The sequence below is a fragment of the Euphorbia lathyris genome, chromosome 4 (genome assembly GCF_963576675.1).
Source record: "Euphorbia lathyris chromosome 4, ddEupLath1.1, whole genome shotgun sequence".
NCBI classification, from domain to species: Eukaryota; Viridiplantae; Streptophyta; class Magnoliopsida; order Malpighiales; family Euphorbiaceae; genus Euphorbia; species Euphorbia lathyris.
This window is the reverse complement of record NC_088913.1, coordinates 53,908,309-53,927,301: the sequence shown is the minus strand read 5'-3', so window position 1 is coordinate 53,927,301 and position 18,993 is coordinate 53,908,309. Positions and strand designations below refer to the sequence as shown.

The 18,993-nt window shown below is 37.5% G+C and overlaps 1 protein-coding gene across 1 annotated transcript; it reads right to left on the bottom strand.

The window, feature by feature from the left end:
• Window positions 1-12,808: 12,808 nt before the first annotated feature.
• Window positions 12,809-14,302, bottom strand: LOC136227931 (small ribosomal subunit protein eS17x-like). The gene is made up of 2 exons (XM_066016731.1): window positions 14,146-14,302; window positions 12,809-13,422 (listed from the first exon to the last, which is right to left on the bottom strand). Exon 2 carries the CDS (start codon window positions 13,406-13,408, stop codon window positions 12,974-12,976), a length of 435 nt encoding a protein of 144 aa, XP_065872803.1. The 5' UTR covers window positions 13,409-13,422; window positions 14,146-14,302; the 3' UTR covers window positions 12,809-12,973.
• Window positions 14,303-18,993: the final 4,691 nt, after the last annotated feature.

Below are 18,993 nucleotides of genomic sequence, written 5' to 3'. Positions count from 1 at the left end.
GTCGCATTTGACTTCGATTGTTTCAGTTTTTACTCCATAATCCTCCAGCTGTTGCTTAATCCATAAGACCTGGGCCACACAGCTTCCAGCAGCAATGTACTCAGCTTCAGTTGTTGACAAGGCCACTGACGATTGCTTCTTGCTGAACCAAGATACTAGACAGCTTCCAAGGAAGTGACATCCTCCTGAAGTACTCTTACGCTCTAGCTTATCTCGTCCATATTCAGCGTCAGTGTATCCAATGAGTGTGAAGTCATTTGTATTTGGATACCATAAACCTGCATTAACTGAGCTCTACAAATATCTAAAAATTCTTTTTACAGCAATATAGTGAGATTCTCTAGGGTCAGCTTGGTATCTTGTGCAATAACATACTGAGTACTGAATGTCAGGCCTACTAGCAGTAAGATAAAGTAGAGAGCCAATCATACCTCGATATAACTTACTATCTACTTACTTACCTTTCTCGTCAGCGCAAAGGACAGTGTCAGTACCCATTGAGGTAGATATGGGCTTACATTCTTCCATATCGAATTTCTTCAATATTTCTTTGGCATACTTAGACTGACTAATGAAGATGTTGTTTTTCCCTTGCTTGATTTGAAGTCCAAGGAAGAAGTTGAGTTTGCCCATCATTGACATCTCGAACTCAGTTTGCATCTGTTTACTAAATTCTTTGCACATTGATTCATTAGTAGCACCAAAGATAATATCATCTACGTAAATTTGTGCCAGCAGGGTATCCTTACCCTTTTTCTTAATGAATAAGGTTGTGTCAGCTTTGCCTCTGACATAGTTCCTGGTCAGCAGAAAACTGGTCAACCTCTCGTACCAAGCATGTGGTGCTTGTTTTAGGCCGTACAGGGCCTTCTTGAGTTTATAAACGTGGTTTGGAAATTTTGGATCTTCAAACCCTGGAGGCTGACTAACATATACCTCTTCGTTTATAAATCCATTAGGAAATGCATTCTTGACATCCATTTGATATAGTTTGAAGTTGATGAAACTAGCATATATGCACATAATATTCGTATAGCCTCTAACCTATCAACGGGAGCAAAGGTCTCACCATAGTCAATGCCTTCTTGCTGACTATAGCCTTGAGCTACAAGTCGGGCTTTGTTCCTGACTACATTACCTTGCTCATCTAGTTTATTTCTAAAGACCCACTTAGTTCCTATGGTCTTTTGATTCCTAGGTTTTGGTACTAAATCCCATACATCATTTCTCTTGAATTGATCAAGCTCTTCTTGCGTAGCATTGATCCGGAATTCATCGTGCTCAGCATCGGTGAAATTCTTTGGTTCATGGACTGAGACGAACGCAACATTTCTAAGATATCTCCTGAGTTGATTTCTTGTCATCAGGTTGTTCTCAGCAGCATCAAGAATGGACTTCTCCGAGTGTCCTCTTGGAATTTTGATTTCTTTGGGTAATGTTGAGTTGTCAGCAGCAGGTGTTTCAACAATCTCTGCAGTTTTAGATTGGTCAGCAAAGGTAATTTTAGGTTCGTTTTTAGCTTTGGTCAGCCTGTGTGGTAATGACTCAGCGGCTCCATTTTGGTCAGCGGAAGCTGAGCCTGGGTCATCTTCGGCAGACTGACTTGACTTTCCTGCAGGGTCAGTTTCATCGAACTCGATATGGACAGACTCTTCTACGACTTGAGTTCGTTTATTGAACACCCTATATGCTTTACTGTTAGTTGAGTACCCTAGAAAGATCGGTTCATCAACTTTAGCATCAAATTTGGCAAGGTTGTCTGTCGTATTAAGTATAAAGCATTTACAACCAAAAGCACAAAAGTATCCAATGATGGGCTTTCGTCCTTTCCAAAGTTCATAGAGGGTTTTCTTAAGAATAGGTCTAACTAAAGCCCTATTGAGTATATAGCATGCTGTGTTGACAGCTTCACCCTAGAAATAATTTGGAAGCCTATTCTCACTCAGCATTGTCCTAGATATTTCAACTAATGTTCTGTTCTTCCTCTCAACTACCCCATTTTTTTGAGGAGTTCTAGGAGAAGAAAAATTATGGTCAATGCCGCTGACTTCATAGAATTCATCAAACTGTTGGTTTTTGAATTCTCCGCCATTATCACTACGGATGTGAGCTAATTTTAAATCTTTGTCATTTTCAAATTTTCTGATCAGTGTTGAGAACGTCTCAAAAGCTTCATACTTGCTACTCAGCAAGATGACCCAAGTGTACCGAGAGAAATCATCCACAATGACCAATGAGAATCTCTTACCGCCCAAGCTGAGTGGTTGGACAGGTCCGAAAAGATCCAAGTGTAGTAATTCCAATGGACGCTTGGTTGAGACAATATTTTTACTTTGAAAAGACTTTTTGGTTTGTTTACCTTGCTGACAGGCATTACATAATTGATCTTTCTCAAATCTAAGTTTGGGCAAACCCTCAACTAATTGCTTTCTTGCTAATTTGGCAAGGAGGTCCATGCTTACATGACCAGGTCTCCTATGCCATAGACAGGAGTTATCCTCCTTTGACACTAAGCATATGTTTTTCGAAAAATTCTTTTCTAAACTCAACATGTAAACGTTGTCAACACGAGGGGCAGTTAAAATCAAATCGTTTGTTTTTCCCTCGAGTATCCGACACTCAGTGGCATCAAATACAACCTTTCTACCACTGTCACACAGCTGAGCCACGCTCAATAGGTTATATTTGAGACCCCTGACTAAGGAGACTGACTCAATAGTACCTGAACCTACTATCTTACCCTTTTCGTTGTCTCTGAAGCTTACGCTTCCACCTCGTTTACACTCAAGTGTGATGAATTGAGTTTCATCACCAGTCATATGCCTCGAGCATGCGTTGTCAATATACCAAAGCTTTGACTTCTCCACGCACCTCAGGCTCACCTGCATTTTAAACTATTCACCTTTAGGTACCCAATTCTTTTTGGGTCCTCGTTTGTTAGCATGAACAGGTGAAGCATCATATTTAATTTTGTGACGGCATACACTTATGGTGTGGCCATCTTTTCCACAAAAGTCACAAAACATTACCCTTTGAGGGTATTTCCTCTTTTGGTCAGCACGATGGTGCTGAGCATACCAACACACTTTTATAGTGTGTCCTCTCTTTCCACAACAGTCACACTGACTGTTCTGCTGAGTGTACTGTCGATGCTGACCAGTACCTTGATACTCAGCATTGGGATAGAACCTTTTCTTAGCCGATGTACTCAGCTGGTTCTGTATAGTTGTGATGTCCTTTCTCAGCTTCTTAGAGTCTGATTGGACTTTAGAGACAAATCTATGCATTATTTTGAAATTTTCATCTTGCCTAGTGTTGTCCTGAAGGAGATGTCGGATGTCACTCAGTTTGACTTCCTCGATCTCATCACATCGCTTGCTGAGTGCTCTAATTTTTTTATTACACTTTTTGGTCAGTGTATAGAGATCACTCAGGGAATTAACCATTTCATTTCTGAGCAAAAGAAGAGATGTTACCTCATTGGAGTATTCCTCTTGGTTAGAGTCATCTGAGAGGTCAGTTTGCTCAGATCGGCCTTGGTCAGCAGATTCGTCCGCCATAAAACATATGTTTGCAGACTCCGTGGAATCAGCTTCCGATGAGGTTGACTCATCACTGTCACTCCATGTTGCCACCATTGCTTTTCTGCTACTTTTCTTTTCTTTCTTCAGAGTTGGACAGCTTGATTTAATGTGCCCAGTCTGATGGCATTCAAAGCATGTGACAGGCTTCGAGCTGTCCTTTTTGTATCTGATGTCGTTGGACTCAGCTTTGTACTTATCGCTTCTTCTGAATGGCCTTTTGCTATTTTTGTCATTCTTTCTGAACGGCTTCTTCATCTTTCTTGTGAACATGGTCATCTCCTCATCATCTGATGAGTCAGCTTCTGTTGAGTCAGCTTTCATGACAAGTGATTTTTGCTTCTTGTCCTCTGACTTTTCTTTAGCTTCAAAGTTCTTCATTGAGATCTCATGGGTCAGTAGAGATCCGATCAGCTCGTCATATTTGTATGTGGTCAAGTCCTGAGCCTCTTCCACAGCTGTCTTCTTAGCTTTCCAGCTTTTGGGTAGACTTCTCAAGATTTTCTTCCCTTGCTCTTCTTCTGTGAAGTTCTTGCCGAGTCTCTTCAGCTTATTTATAATGTTGGTGAATCTTGCGTTCATTTCAGAGATGTCTTCATTGTCATTCATCTCGAACAGCTCGTATAATTGCATGTGTTGGTTCACCTTTGATTCCTTGACCTTGCTGGTACCTTCATAGGTCACTTCCAGCTTCTTCTATATTTCCCGTGCTGACTTGCAACCTGAAATTTTGTTGTACTCTGTAGCATCTAACGCACAGTGAAACATATTGATAGTCGAAGCATTATTTTGTAATTTTCTAAGGTCATCTTCTGACCACTCAGTTTCACTCTTAACAACTTTCTCATTGTTTACCATTTTGTAAGGCACAAACGGGCTTTGGACAATTGCAAGCCATGCACTCATGATTGTGGCTTGAATGAAATTTTTCATCCTGTTCTTCCAAAATGTATAATTGGATCCGAAAAACAATGGAGGCCGACTAATAGATAATCCCTCAGGGAGTATCTGGGTTGTTTGATTTCTATGAAAGAAACGAGTGCTGTTCTCAGCCATTTAGGGATCAGCTCAAGATAGTTTTATCTTTGAGTAGTGAGCTACTGTGCTCTGATACCACTTATTGGTCCCGTGTAATTAGTTCCAAGGGGGGGTTTGGAACTAATGTAAATTTTTCGCTTAATTATGCTGACTTAATCAATTCTTTAAATTACTCAACTCAGTTCTGGTCAACACGGCCGAGACATATGTAAGACAGCTTTAGTCAGAGGCTGACTAGAACCGTTTTACTTGTAAGTTGGGAATTAACACTTAGGTCAGCTTCCAACTCAGCACTCTGATTACTCAGTGTCAGCTTATACAATTTATATCCTGAGTAATTTAAGCAAGCAACACATACATATATATATTGAGAGGAAGAGTTAGAAATTACTCAGCAGACTTATCCTGGTTCGGCCTCACCGCCTACGTCCAGTCCCCAGAATCCTTCTGGGCTTTTTCAATCCAATACTGAGCTCTTTAAAGGTAGCGCACAAACCGTTTACAAAGCAGTTGAGTATGCAAGAGTACCTTCCTCTATTCGTCTCTTCAACCCTACTAAGTGCTATAACCAAACACTCAGATTTTCTCTACCGCTGAGTACTAAAACCGAGTACTCAGCACCACTTTCTCAATCTTTTACAATTGATACAAATTTGTTCTTTCTAGATGAAGAACACTTTAGATGAATACAAATTCAATCTAGACTTTTACACAGAAATGGGATTTGGGTGTAAGTATTTGCTTTTCTTGTTTGTATGTGCTTGTATGTATGCTTTTTTTATTTTGTACTTCGGCAAAGGATCCAAGTGAAGAACATGTCCTTTTAAAGTGAATTCTGAGGCAGCAATCATTTGAATCCGGATGTATCCGTTGAATTCAAACGGTCTTCTTGCGTCATTCACTGGTCAGCATACAGTTTTGCAGGCCAATCCTATCGTCTGAATTTAGCAGGCGTCAGGCTTGTCTTCTTCCGCCAGGTTCGTCTTCTAGCGCCAATTTCGTCTTTTATCCAACGGCCAGTTGACCCATGCATCTCGAAACTGTCTCCTTGTGTAATTCCAAGGCTTTTGAATTGGCGCAGATCTCTGTCGGATCTTGTCTTTTAGTAAACGGATCATTGGCGCTGTCCTGATGAACACTCAGCTTGACTCTAATAGACCTTGCCTTCGATCTATGTCTCTAGCGAGGCTGAGTCATGTTCTACTCAGCTTCTTCGGTCAGTTTCGTCTTCAAGCATTTGTTCTGAAGAAGACTTTTCTTCTATTATGCTGAGTCGTTTTCTACTCAGCTTCTGTGCCTCATGTTGACTTCATTCTGTCGTACTTTTTTATTTCTGTTCACTTATAATTATACTCAACATTGAACAAACACATTAATACAATTAAATCAAAGAACTTAAATTTAATTGTCTTAATCATGGATTAACTTAAATAATTTTGTCAAATCAAAATCATGTGGAAAAGTGTTTCAACAGTGACTGCATCCGACCTTCCTGCCTGTTGGAGGTGCAAAACTCGACAGCTGGAGAGTTTAGATTCTCATGGGGCTCGGCTGCACTAGCATATCGATACCGTCATTTAGGTATTGCTAGTACAGGAGACTGCGGTCAAATCAGGGTTGTTTGACACTTCTTCACGCATGGATTTATGAGTACTTCTCGTGCTTCAGGATTCATCGGGAGGGAGTGACAGTGGCCCCCAATGTGTCTAGAGCTTCCATGTGGCCATCTATCGCGTTAGAGAAGACTAGTGATCGGCTGAGGTCATATCGAGCCCAGATTGACAACGGATGAGGTACAATTTCCATTTAATTATAAAAACAATGCAATTAGAATATTTTGATTTACTTGTATGTTAATTTAGTTGTATACATGTACAGGTGATATGGATGTCGTATGGTCCTGATGCCATTACGGGTACCCCGAGGATGACATACATCGAATGGATATGATACCGGGATGTGATTGAGCCTTACATATCGGGGAGATGCCTTCGCCAGCTGGGTTATATGCAGACCATCCCTAGATCGATATTGAGGCCTTCCAAGGCCGTACGTCCCTGGTCTAGTTTGAGGTATCGGGTAGACGTGCCAGCAGTGATGGCGCAGGATTATTGGGACTCGTTTCCCGAGGTGGCTGTGTTTACATTATCTCGGTTCACTCTGGCTTAGACTCCATTGGCCTGTCATAATCAGTACATGCATTGGTATAGCCATCATTCACATCCTCGTCTCCTACAGGAGATTAGTGCACCCGCACCGACAGTTTATACTCGATCAAACAGTGAGATTGTAAGTGATTATGATTTTAAACATTACTAATTTACAAATATGAAATGATATTTATTAAATAACTATGTTTTTTCTTTTGTCAGTGGGTTAGTCGGTTATCTAACTAGGGGCAAGATGTGTTGGAAGCGCTGAGAAGGCACGATGAGGAGGAGGAGGCGGTGCACACACAGGAGTTGGAGCAGATTTTGGGTGCTTAGCATTTGTCCAAGTGAGTTGGGATTGTATTTTAGTTTTTTATTATATTTGTACGAATTATATTTTACACTGTTGATTTCTGATCCTGATTTATTTATTATTTATTAAACATTACTGAAACATAACTGAATCATTCCAGAACATTATAGAACTCAAACAGTATCAACCTGTAACATAACTAAACATAACTGAATTGTAACTGAATCATTCCAGAATATTACAGAACTCAAACAGTATCAACCTGTAACATTACTGAACATTACTGAAATACAACTGAATCATTCCAGAATATTACAGAACTCAAACAGTATCAACTTGTAACATTACTGAAACATAACTGAATCATTGCAGAACATTACAGAACTCAAGTAGTATCAATTTGTAACATCACTCAACATTACTGAAATGTAAATGAATCATTCCAGAACATTACAGAACTCAAACAGTATCAACCTATAACATAACTGAAACATAACAGAATTATTCCAGAATATTGCAGAACTCAAACAGTATCAATTTGTAACATTACTGAACACTACTAAAACGTAACTGAATTATTCCAAAAATATTACAGAACTCAAACATTATCAACCTGTAATATAACTGAACATAACTGAAACGTAACTGAATTATTCCAAAATATTACAGAACTCAAACATTAATCACCTGAAACATTACTGAACATTACTGAAATGTAATTGAATCATTCTAGAATATTACAGAACTCAAACATTAATCACCTGAAACATTACTGAAATGAAAGCTTAACCAATAAACAAAGTCTACCAAATACACAATAACAATACAACTAATAGCCCCACTGAAACATAAAGTCTAACAAGTACACAATAACAATACAACTAATAGCCCCTAATGTTTGTCAATCTATTCCACTGTGCTCTCCAAACATCATAGAAGCGCTCCTACCCTTCAATGCTTTGATCACGGAAATGGAACCAGTATGACAATATAAGGGGTACCAGAAAATCAGTAGCTAAATTTAAACGGATATAGTGTGGGTAGTTAGTCCCTAAATGAGCTATAACTATCTCCCGTTCTGGTCTTGTAGCAATAGAGGCGGAATACAATGGTAAAACAATACCAGAAAAAATCAATGTATGCCCACCCGCGTAACCGAAAAACATTACAACAGTATAATACAATGTAGCAATCGGATACAAGTCATCCCAAACAAGCATCTAATGTGCCCGGGTACAACCTGGCCGTCCCAACTAATCATACCAATTGATAAATCAACTCCGGCAATATATACATTTTCATACAGTTCACGGTTGCTGTGCCTAACTACATGCCACCATTCTTCGCTACCAAAAATATAAGTTGCAATGACACGAAACCCATAATTTCCATCACCTATAACGTCAAAATATGATTCGAGATAGGGTTTAATTATTCCGACTATTTTATCAGAATGTAAAAAATCACAAATGTTAACCGTATTTCCATCTGCAGTGAGTGAAATAGATATTGTAAAGCTCGCATGACTTATTTTTGTTGTAAATGAACTAAATATTGCAAAACATTTAGAAAATCAAGTTGGGTTTATCAAATAAACATTACCTGTTGAGGCAACATTATGGACCGATGATGAGGAGCTTCTTCTCCCATGACTTCCATGACTCGAGACGAACTAGAAGAATGAGCACGTCCACGATGAGTGTCATTGTACTTCCAGGCACTCGGCATACATTTTGTGGATTTACTCCCCTTAGGTCGTCCTCGAACGTTAATTTTCACATCTGGTTCAGTATATTACGCTTGATCCGGGTGTAGTTGATCATGGATAAGTAATGAAATATTCCGCATAAAGGCTGGGTTGCCTTTAGCGACCTGGTCGACTAAGGAGTGAAAGTATCTCTGATCCTCTAGCTGATCATTACACTCCACATTTTCATCAGTGTGACCAGAATTAATTAAAAGTGTTTTCCAGAACATATGAACACTCTCAATACTGATCGATAGTTAAGATCATAAGCTTTTCTGAGCTTGCATGAACATGGGATATGATGAGAGGTTCTCAATATACAACAGCAACGCACATTCACTTCATTACTCAAACCTCTCATGCGCTCTAACTCATCACTAAGCAACTGCATATAGTGGTGGGAGACATTAAAGACCATGTAGTTAAGTTAACATCCGGAGTACATGACTCATTTATGAAGCCTTGACTACTCAAGCATGTACCTGATAAGAAGAAAAACATACTATCAGTTATAAAATATATTCATAAATGCAAATTAATTAACTGCAGTAGAACAAATTGCAAATGCTAATACCTGATATTAGTTGCTTGAGATTCTATTTGTTTGCGAACCTTCTGTCATACTGTATCGATGGAGCCAGTGGCGGTATTTAGCCATTGCTTTAGACTTGCATGTTCGATCTCCACTCTACAAGAAGTTGTGTTGCCAAAATGTAGGAAATCCTTCATCCAAGCAACAATGAACTTCTCCTTATGCACCAACCACGTCTCCTCAATATAAGAGATAACATTTTGGTACCTACACATCACATCACTCATCTTGCTCAGATTTATCTCATATTCAGCAATGGTTGGGGATTGTATTATCGTTCTCCATCTGCCATTCTTGAATTTACCGACATGTATCTTATCATTTCCCATTAGTCTGTAGACTTTATCTTCTACATCCTTATTTATATGTCAGGTGCATAACAAGTGTGATGAATGTGGAAAAACCTCTTCGATCGGCTTCAACAACCCCAACTCTCTATCATTCACAATAATAGTCGGATTAAGATAAAACCCCATCAAAATCCTCAGCCTCTGCAGGACCCAATGATAGCTCCCTTCAGTCTCATCTTTAATTATTGCATACGCTATCTTAAAGTTGTTATTGCATGGCGTCATCCCAACAATTTCAACAAATGGCATTTTGTACTTGTTAGTTTTGTACATTGAATCAATACAGATATACCAGTAGTAGGTCCTAAATATATCCACTGAGTCTGGATGTGCCATAAACACATGCGTTATCACACCAGAATCAGGATCAGCAAGGGTATAATTAACATACATGTTCTCGACAGCAATATAGAAGAATTGACTAGCCAGGTCTCTACCTTCGAACTCATTCTTCCTCAACTTTTTCCTGTAATTGTAGATGTATTTAATTGTTAGGTTGTCTGTTGGATGCTTTTATTTAACTACTGCCAATATGGCACATGGCTTTGCTTGAGTCGAACTCATATCATGCACAATTATTTTAGATGTGGTACTGAGTCTGCTTATCTACCGACTTCCCTCTGCATGAACACGTAATGTATGATTATGCATACCGTTAACCCAGTCTTAGCTTGTATCCCCCAACCAGAAATGTCTGCATATTGAAAGGCTTTAATCTGAAATTTACAACGACACGCTTTAGTTTTACTTCTTCTTCTTAAAGTCTTTTCAGGATTTTTCACAACTCCTCTATAGCGTTCACCCCGTGAACATCTCAACAGTTTCTGCTTTCCCCCATGTTTGTGTGAAGATATTATTAGCTCAAACCCATTCTGAATAGCAACATTTTTTGCCCACTCAACAGCATCAGAACATGAAGGGAAAATGGTGTCTGTTATGAAACGGCGACTGTAATCAATGTCGTCGGTATACCAATCTTCTAACGGTTTCTGAATGTATAAAAAATTCATAACAATTGTTTAAAAAAGTCGTTAAAAATTACAAATTTAACGTTTTAGTGCGTTTTGACCCGTTTTTAAGGGGACGGGCATGACTCCCATTTTACCCTAGGCAAGAACGGGTGGTGCACACTGCCTGTCCCATGGACGGAATGGATGACGCACGCTACCCGTACCACGGGCCGAATGAAAAGTTCATCCGTTCGGCCCGTGGGACGGGCAGCGTGCGCCACTCGTTCAGGCAAAATACATATAATTTTTTTAAAAATTTTAACAGATTTCACAAATTTAGTTAGTTGTAGGATCGAAACATTACCTCGTGTTTGAATTTGTCCACTTCCGGAATGCTTGGATCCATTTTCGTAAAATTCCAATTTCTTGCTCGGAATAGAGAGGGAGAGAAAGGATTTTGAGTTTTTGGATAGAAAAAATGAAAATGGCGAAAATGTCCAAGAGGGGACGATAATAAATAATTTAGGAACGGTATTTAGCAATACCCTTTTCAATTCGCATTACCTTCCTTTGTTGTGTTTCATGTCATATATAAGTTTTTTCCTTCATGTGTTTCTGATTATTATAATTTAAGTATTGCTTGATGTCATTTCAAGAATCAAGATTGGTTTGGATCCCATATGTACATAGATAAATAACTATTTGAGCTAATAATTATAATTAAAAAAAAAATAGTTTTTAGATTTTGGAATTTGGCATAATTAGATTAATTATGAAGTTTTCTTTATGCAAGAGTTTGAACACTTCATATATAAATAATGTCATCGTTCAAAAACAATATTATAATATAGTATTCTCGGAATAATACACATGACCAATTAATTGATACCACTTGTATATATTTATTTCTTAACACCAATCATCTTTCACCAGCAATTAATTGATACCACTTGTATACATTTATTTCTTAACATCAATCATCTTTCACGAGCATATCACATTACCATTGTGTGAGGTTTGTTTCTACTTGGCTCTCCCTTTAGCTCTAACTTTTTGTTTTCTAAATTGCTTTCATGGCACCATATATTATGTACAACAACACAATTTTTTCATGCTCATTCCTACTTCTTTTTCCTGCTTTAGACTTGATGTGCATGTAAAAATTCACCTACTCATTAAGGTGCATGTAAAAATTCATGCTCTACTCAATTGCGTCCCTTTTAAGCTATTTATTTAAATACAGTTGCACACAATATATCTTATTTCTTAGACATGGCATTAGTCTGTTGAAATTTTTGGTTCTTACTAATTCCATTTTACATTTTCGGATCCGTATCTACGTTGAGATTGACAAAAGCTGTTGGTCTGGTTCTTCCTAATTTTGAGAATTGAGATTTGCAATCTGTGGTGGTGCACTTGAAAATCAGCACGTGATGTTGAAGAACGAATTGGGTTTAAGGCAGCCAAGTATCTTGTTTGACTTGATCCTTTTAGTTTGCGGTGTTATCCCTTAATATTAATAATGTACTTAGAGGGGAATATTAACGATTTTTGAGGTCCATGCTAACATGTAGGAAATATGTTTTACAAATTGTCATTTTTTTTTATTTTTTTTTTTTGTATTTACGAGAAACTCAAACAAAAAAAAATATCTTCTTTTAGACTGCTAATATGGAGTTTATTAATCAAGATTAAATAGAAAGTTTTTGTCACTAATTTGATGAGAAAATGTGTAAGAGGGTGTTTTTGTCACTAGTTTTTGTCACTAATTTGGGGTTTTAATATTTAGAACAAAATGAGCCGTTTATCAAACCTTACTAATCTTTACCCATACAAAACCACCTTTCCAAACATATATCAACCCTTATTTCATTAACAGTCTCAAGCCTTCCTCCCAAACAAACTGTAAACGAACAACACATCCAAAAACTTTTGGGCTTAGTTAGTATGCATTCCGCATCAGCAAGCCAACTTTAGGTGGTGACAACACAAAGAATGCCTTTAACATGAAAGAAAAAACATTTAATGGGAAATAAATGAATCCAGGTGCATTAGATAGTCTGGAAATGGAATTATAGCAAGAAACGTCTCAAAGATGCACATCAAAACAAACTAATGCATCATCATCCTTCATCTCATTTTCAATGTCAAACAAATTTCCAGTTTAAAAACCATGTAGCATATTATCTGGAGCAAACACAGGAATTAACTTCTAACAAAATGACAATATCTCAACTTGTGTATATTTTATTTTAGTTAGCCCTCCTCCCAAATCCACCAGCTGCTCCCCTACCAAATCCCTGAGGGGCAATCAAAGGTTGTGGTTCAACTTCAACAAGCCCTGGAACATCTGACATCCCAAGAGCAGCAAGCATGTCAAGTGTCTCCTTATCAACCTTAATCTCATCAATCTTAATAGCAGACTCTTCAGGTACGAAATCCATACGACGCTCACGCTCCTCCTCCTGCAACTTCAATGAAATTCCACGAACTGGACCCTTTTGGATACGTTTCATAAGATGGGTGGAGAATCCAGCAATCTTATTGCGCAACCTCTTTGATGGGATAATGGCAACCTCTTCTAAAATCTTTTTATTGGTATGGAAGTCCAAGGTCATTTTCGAGTAGTACCTCTCAATGACCTGGCGTGAGGACTTCTTCACTGTCTTGGTGCGAACACGACCCATCTTAAATAATAAAGCTGCTTCCGTGAGGGGGTAAAAACAACAGAAACTATAATCAATTTTCTGGTTTCTCGTGTAGCCATCAAATAAAAAGGCAGAACATAGCATAACAAGTATAATGTGGAGGAAAAAAAACTGCAAATTGATCCTAAAGCTTAACACTTACAACTAAAGTAAACTAAAAACGATTATTCCACACAATCTGAAAGACATGACCTTGAATATTGAAGCTTTACACTACAAAGTAAACTAAAAAATGAATCCTCAACTAGTAAAATCCAGCTTATACATCACAATCCGAATTGCAACTTCTGTCTGTAACTAGAAAGTAGTAACACATGATACACATCTAGTCTGTTTATTTAGATTTAGCAACCATAGCTTATGCGATAATCCAGGTATACAGGGGAAATTGATTGTGTGTATATATATATAGGCCATTTATTGAAATTTCATCATTCTCCACAGCTTCAATCATTTTATCAGTAAGTAAAAGAATGAAGAAGGCTCTAAGTTGTTGCCAGAGAGAAATTAACAGCAAAAATCAAACAGAGAAACAGAAAATACCAAAGCAAGTAAGCAAGCACAAGTATTCTATTATTATACAATGGATGTTTCAATTTATGGGCAATACGATCGATGGAATAATCACGAAAGGAATGTATATCTATATACATATATTTGAGAATATAATTTCCCTAGAAACCAAGCAGGCAGAGATAAATTGAAGAGAGAGTAACCTCAGATAAAGCAGAACAAAGTAGAGTTGAGAGATGGAGAAGACGCCGCTCCGCTGCTCAACAACTGGGAACAGAGAAAAGGTAGAACTCAAAATATATGGACCTGATTAGGGTTTCTTCAAATTTGACAGTACCGCTTATTATTCAAATGTGGATGAACCTATTTTACTCATAATAAGCTTAAGTGCTTAACCAATGAAATTCGTGGGCCGAAACTATTTTAAATACGAATTACATTGCATAAAGAACTCTAAAAATAAGTCTTATCTTTAGAAAGAAAGAGGGATAAGATATCAATATGCCAATGATTTTTACTTTACTTACACTAATATAGGTTTAACGTTTAAAAAATAGTATAAATTTAGGTCTTGATAACGGAACGTGACACGTCATTCATATTACTACATTAAGTTTTTATTTCTCTCACCAAATACAATTGACAGAACTTAAACCTATACCATTCAAAGGATTCTAGCTTTATACCAAAGTCAATACTTGGGCCTATTCTCATAAAGGCCCATGAATGAATCTAGCTTCGGTCAAGTACTGACATTCGGTTAAATAACATCTTTTCAGGAGTTGTCTAAGGATGACACTTGGACCAATGAGAATGTTGTATTGTATTCCAAAGACATGCTCCCCAAGCTCACACGCATTTCGGAACGGAAATATAGGGTCCGAAGACCATTCAAATAACGCCACATGTGTAGGTATATAACATTTTGCCTATAAGAGCATCTCCAATAGAGGGTGCCTAAAAGAGTGCCAGCTGATGTGGCACCAGGTTTGGCAACTTTTAAAGGGTGTCCACTATTGGAGTGATTATGGATGCTAAGGAAAGTTGTCAATTTTTGACAACCTCTTGGCAACTTTTTTTAATTATTTTTTAATATACTCTCCTAGAAATAATAAAATCTGGAACATTTTATTTATAATAAAATAATAATTTATAGGATTATAGTGGCTACTTTTCAAGCAACCTCTATTGGAGCATTTTTTAAGTAAAAGTTGCCAAAAATGATGTGGATGAAAGAGACAATAAAATACTATATTTTAGTAAGTTTTGGCACTCTTCTAGGCACCTCTACTGGAGATGCTCTAAATAACTTAAGACTCGGCTGAAGTTAGTCTAGTATTTCCTTAAATAACTACTGATTTTAGCATCAGAGATGGTTTGTCGAACCTCTGATCCCTTTTCTGAAGGTTGTTCACATTCTAAAAAATACATCGAGCCTTTCTACCATTCATTCAACACAAATTTACGTCAAAATGTAAGTGGATTAAAATGGGTTGCAAATAAACATCCATAAACAAAAAAAAAAACATCCATTAAAATAAATGAAATTTTACAAGGAAAATGAAATGTATTAAGGAGGATCTAAAAATTCTCCTTCATTAGGAACTTCATCTGCAGACTCATCATCATAATCTAGAGGGAGGAGATTAGTCCGGTATGAAATCATCTTCAGGAAAATGGACTTTCAGAGAGCACAAAAAATAACTATGTAGGCCAAGACTAGCATCATCTTCCATTGCCAAAGATAGTTTCTCTTTAAAATCTGAAATACTTGAACTCATGGCAATGTTGGTTATTTTTAACTCTGCCTCCAGTAGGTCTACTTTATCCTAAAGAGAAAAGGAAGAATCTCTTGCTATCTAAAGGTCTTGAGTCATCGAGGAAACTTTTGCCTTTTCAGAAACAATTTTTTTTTTCTCATGGGCCAGCTCATTTTCAAGCTCCACAACCCGATCTTTGTGCTTGTACATTTCTCCCTCAAATTTCTCTCATGTCTTCAAGTAATTAGCGGACTCATTTCTGCTTTTCTAAAGATCACATTCCAAAGCTTTAATTGTAGTCAAATGAGTACATATGGTGTTATCTCGCTCACCAATGACTCCCTCCAAATCAGTCACATTTTTGGCTTTCTGAAGAGCAATTTTCTCATTTTTCTGAGCTTCGGCTTGGGCCTTCTTAGCAGCCTCTGTCTCCATCTTCGTATTAACCAACTTTTGTCGCAGAATATCAACTTGGTTCAAAGCCTCTTGAGTTAGGGAAATCTGTTAATTCAAAGAAGTTTGTTGCTTATAAGAAAGATTCCCTAAGTTGGAGCATTGGGGAATCTAGCATGGGGGCAGTTGCCCCCACTGATATTTGTATTTTTTTTAAAACTCAGGTATTAATTTTGAAGTTTTAGAGCTTTGCCCCCTTCATCAATGGAGGTTTAGGGTTTACTGATTCTATAACTCAGGATGAAGAATGGTTTTAAATTTAATATTTTATTTTTTAATTCTGTTTTAAAGCAAAACAATGTCGTTTTATTTAATTAAAACTATGTCGTTTTAGTTACAACAAAACAAATAAAAAGTAAATATTTAAATGTAAAACTAAATAGGTTCTAAAAGAAATCATCGGTCTCTCTTACCCTCTTTAATCTCTTTAGTTATTCTTCCTCAATTCCTCTTTCTTCTTAAGCGTAAATTGAAATCCCTAATCCTAAGTAAGATTAAATCAAAATCGGCAGCCAATCCCTCCGAAATTGGATCGTTGGTCCAACACTCCATCTCAGATCTTTGTCTCTCTGCTTTGGTATCTTTTTGCTCCTACTTGAATTTTGATTTGATATTTCTGCTACTATTTTACTTGAACTTGAGCTTTGATCTCTGGTTTTATATAATTATTATTTTTTGGATAAAAATTATTTTAGTCGTATTGTTTGCCCTCATGGGGGACAAATCCTGGATTCGCCCCTGAGTTGGAGTATTTATGGCACAATGCGGTGGTAAAAGGGAGGTCCTATAGAAAATGGGGAGAGAAGTCATACGAATTCATTACAACTTGAAACAGTAAAAGGAAGGGAGAAAATCAAACTTAACTTGTAGCTAAAGAGTTCCATGTCGTCCGAAAGTATAGACATGCGTCCTAAATCTTCCGCAATGGAAGGGATGCCTACAGGGATATTGTCTCCATAAGTTTGACACCACAACTAGTCAAAGAAAAAGAGTTGTTATTGTTTTAATAGAGGTTTGAGGATTAGGGAGAAAATGTATACTCAAATTTGAGCGATCATAAAGGTTGTAAGCTTGGAGTTCCACTTTGATTAGTGGGGGAGGAAGCGAGTTTTGACCTTGCTCTAACTTTGCCGCTTTTTTCCTCTTTTGCTCAAGTTTGTAAGCTTTCATACGCTTCGACACATGTTCCTCTCGAGGAGTGAAATCTATTTTAGGAACCTATCATTGCTTCCCTATAAGAGAATAAGAAGAATCAAAGAAAGGAATTTTAAGCCTTTAAAGGCAGCTGATTCACTCTTTCTTCTCATTGCGGCTCAAAGCCTCCATTCTAATCAATTCCTCAATATCAAAAACATTTGAATCCTCCAAAATCAAGCTTTCTTGGGAGGGATTAGTTGGAGCAAAAGCTTGAACATTTATTTCCATGGCCGAGGAAGGAAGAAGGAAGGAGCTAGTAGTCACTTCAGTAGAAATTTTTCCTTTAACGACTTTAGTAAAAACCCCATGTTGTGAAGAAGAATTAGCAGGAGGTTCTTCTTAAATAGGTTCGACGGGTAGTCCAAGAAAGGGAATCTCTCCTGAAAATGGGCCATTGGGAACAACTATAGTTTCAGAAATGACCGAACCTTCAAAAAAAGCATCAAGAAGGGTCGAATCTTTTTGGAGCACAGGAAGAGCTTTAGCTTGTATTGAAGAAACATGATTAACAGTTGTGGGTTCATGATCAATGGCCAAAGGTTCTTTAAGAGGTTCTCCAATTTACAGTGGAAAACGAGTAATCTCTATGGAAATTGAAGACTTCTTCGTTGCCGGCAACTCCTTGATTCGAGCTATGAATCTGGCACGAAGAGACATATTGTCAGGATTACCTGCATGCAACAAAATCAAAAAAGAAAAATAAGAAGAAAGATAAAGGTCACTTTTTTCATCTTTTTGGTAGCTTTTTGTACCCCTATATATAATTTTTCCCTTTTTTGTTATGAAAGCCGAGGGAGGTTAGATCGGATCATATTCAGCATTTCTCGGTACAACCATTGCTAGTTATAGCTATAAAGGTATTCAAGACCCTCTTTTTCTCTAGAAGTGAGCCCATTGGCAGGTTTCCAAATTTCAAGACTACATGGAGCTTCGTTCCATTTCCTCTCAAAAGGAAAGCTTTGTGAGTAAGGACATTTGGTGATAGAAGCATTTGGCTCCACCCAAAACCACTCTGGTTTGAACTTATTCACGCTTTGAACTTTTTTGTTTAGATAGTTTCGGTGGATTTGGTGAATTTGCTAGTAGATCATGTCGTTAGCCCCTTTCTCTAGGATGCCAACAAGCACATAATAATGGTCCAGTCATATTAACACCAAGATTAGAGCATACCTTGGAGAACGAAAGTAGCTCTAACCATACATTTGGAGAAATTTGATGGAGACATAAGCGAAATTCATTTAAGACTGTTACAACACCTCGAGATAAGGGACAATGCATATCCCATTGAAGAAATTGTGTGACATCCCCAAATTATTTGGGGTGGATCGAAGGCTCTCTAAGTTTCGAAATGCAAACTTACAATCATTTGTTCCAGTTTTGGATAAGTAGTTATTATTTTCACCAAATTTTATGCAGTCAAAGTAAAGGATTGGGAGTAAACGTTTAAGTTCGCCTTCTTAACCTTTTCAGGTGCTTCCTCAACAGGATTTTGAGAGGCTTTAGAGAATGGAACTTTTTGGAATTTGGAATATTTATGTGTCATGATATAAAATAAAGGGGAGATTCGAAAGGAAGCGAGAGATAAACTTCTTTAGAATCCTTACGAGCTAAGAATACTGGTAAAACCGTAACAAAATAAAA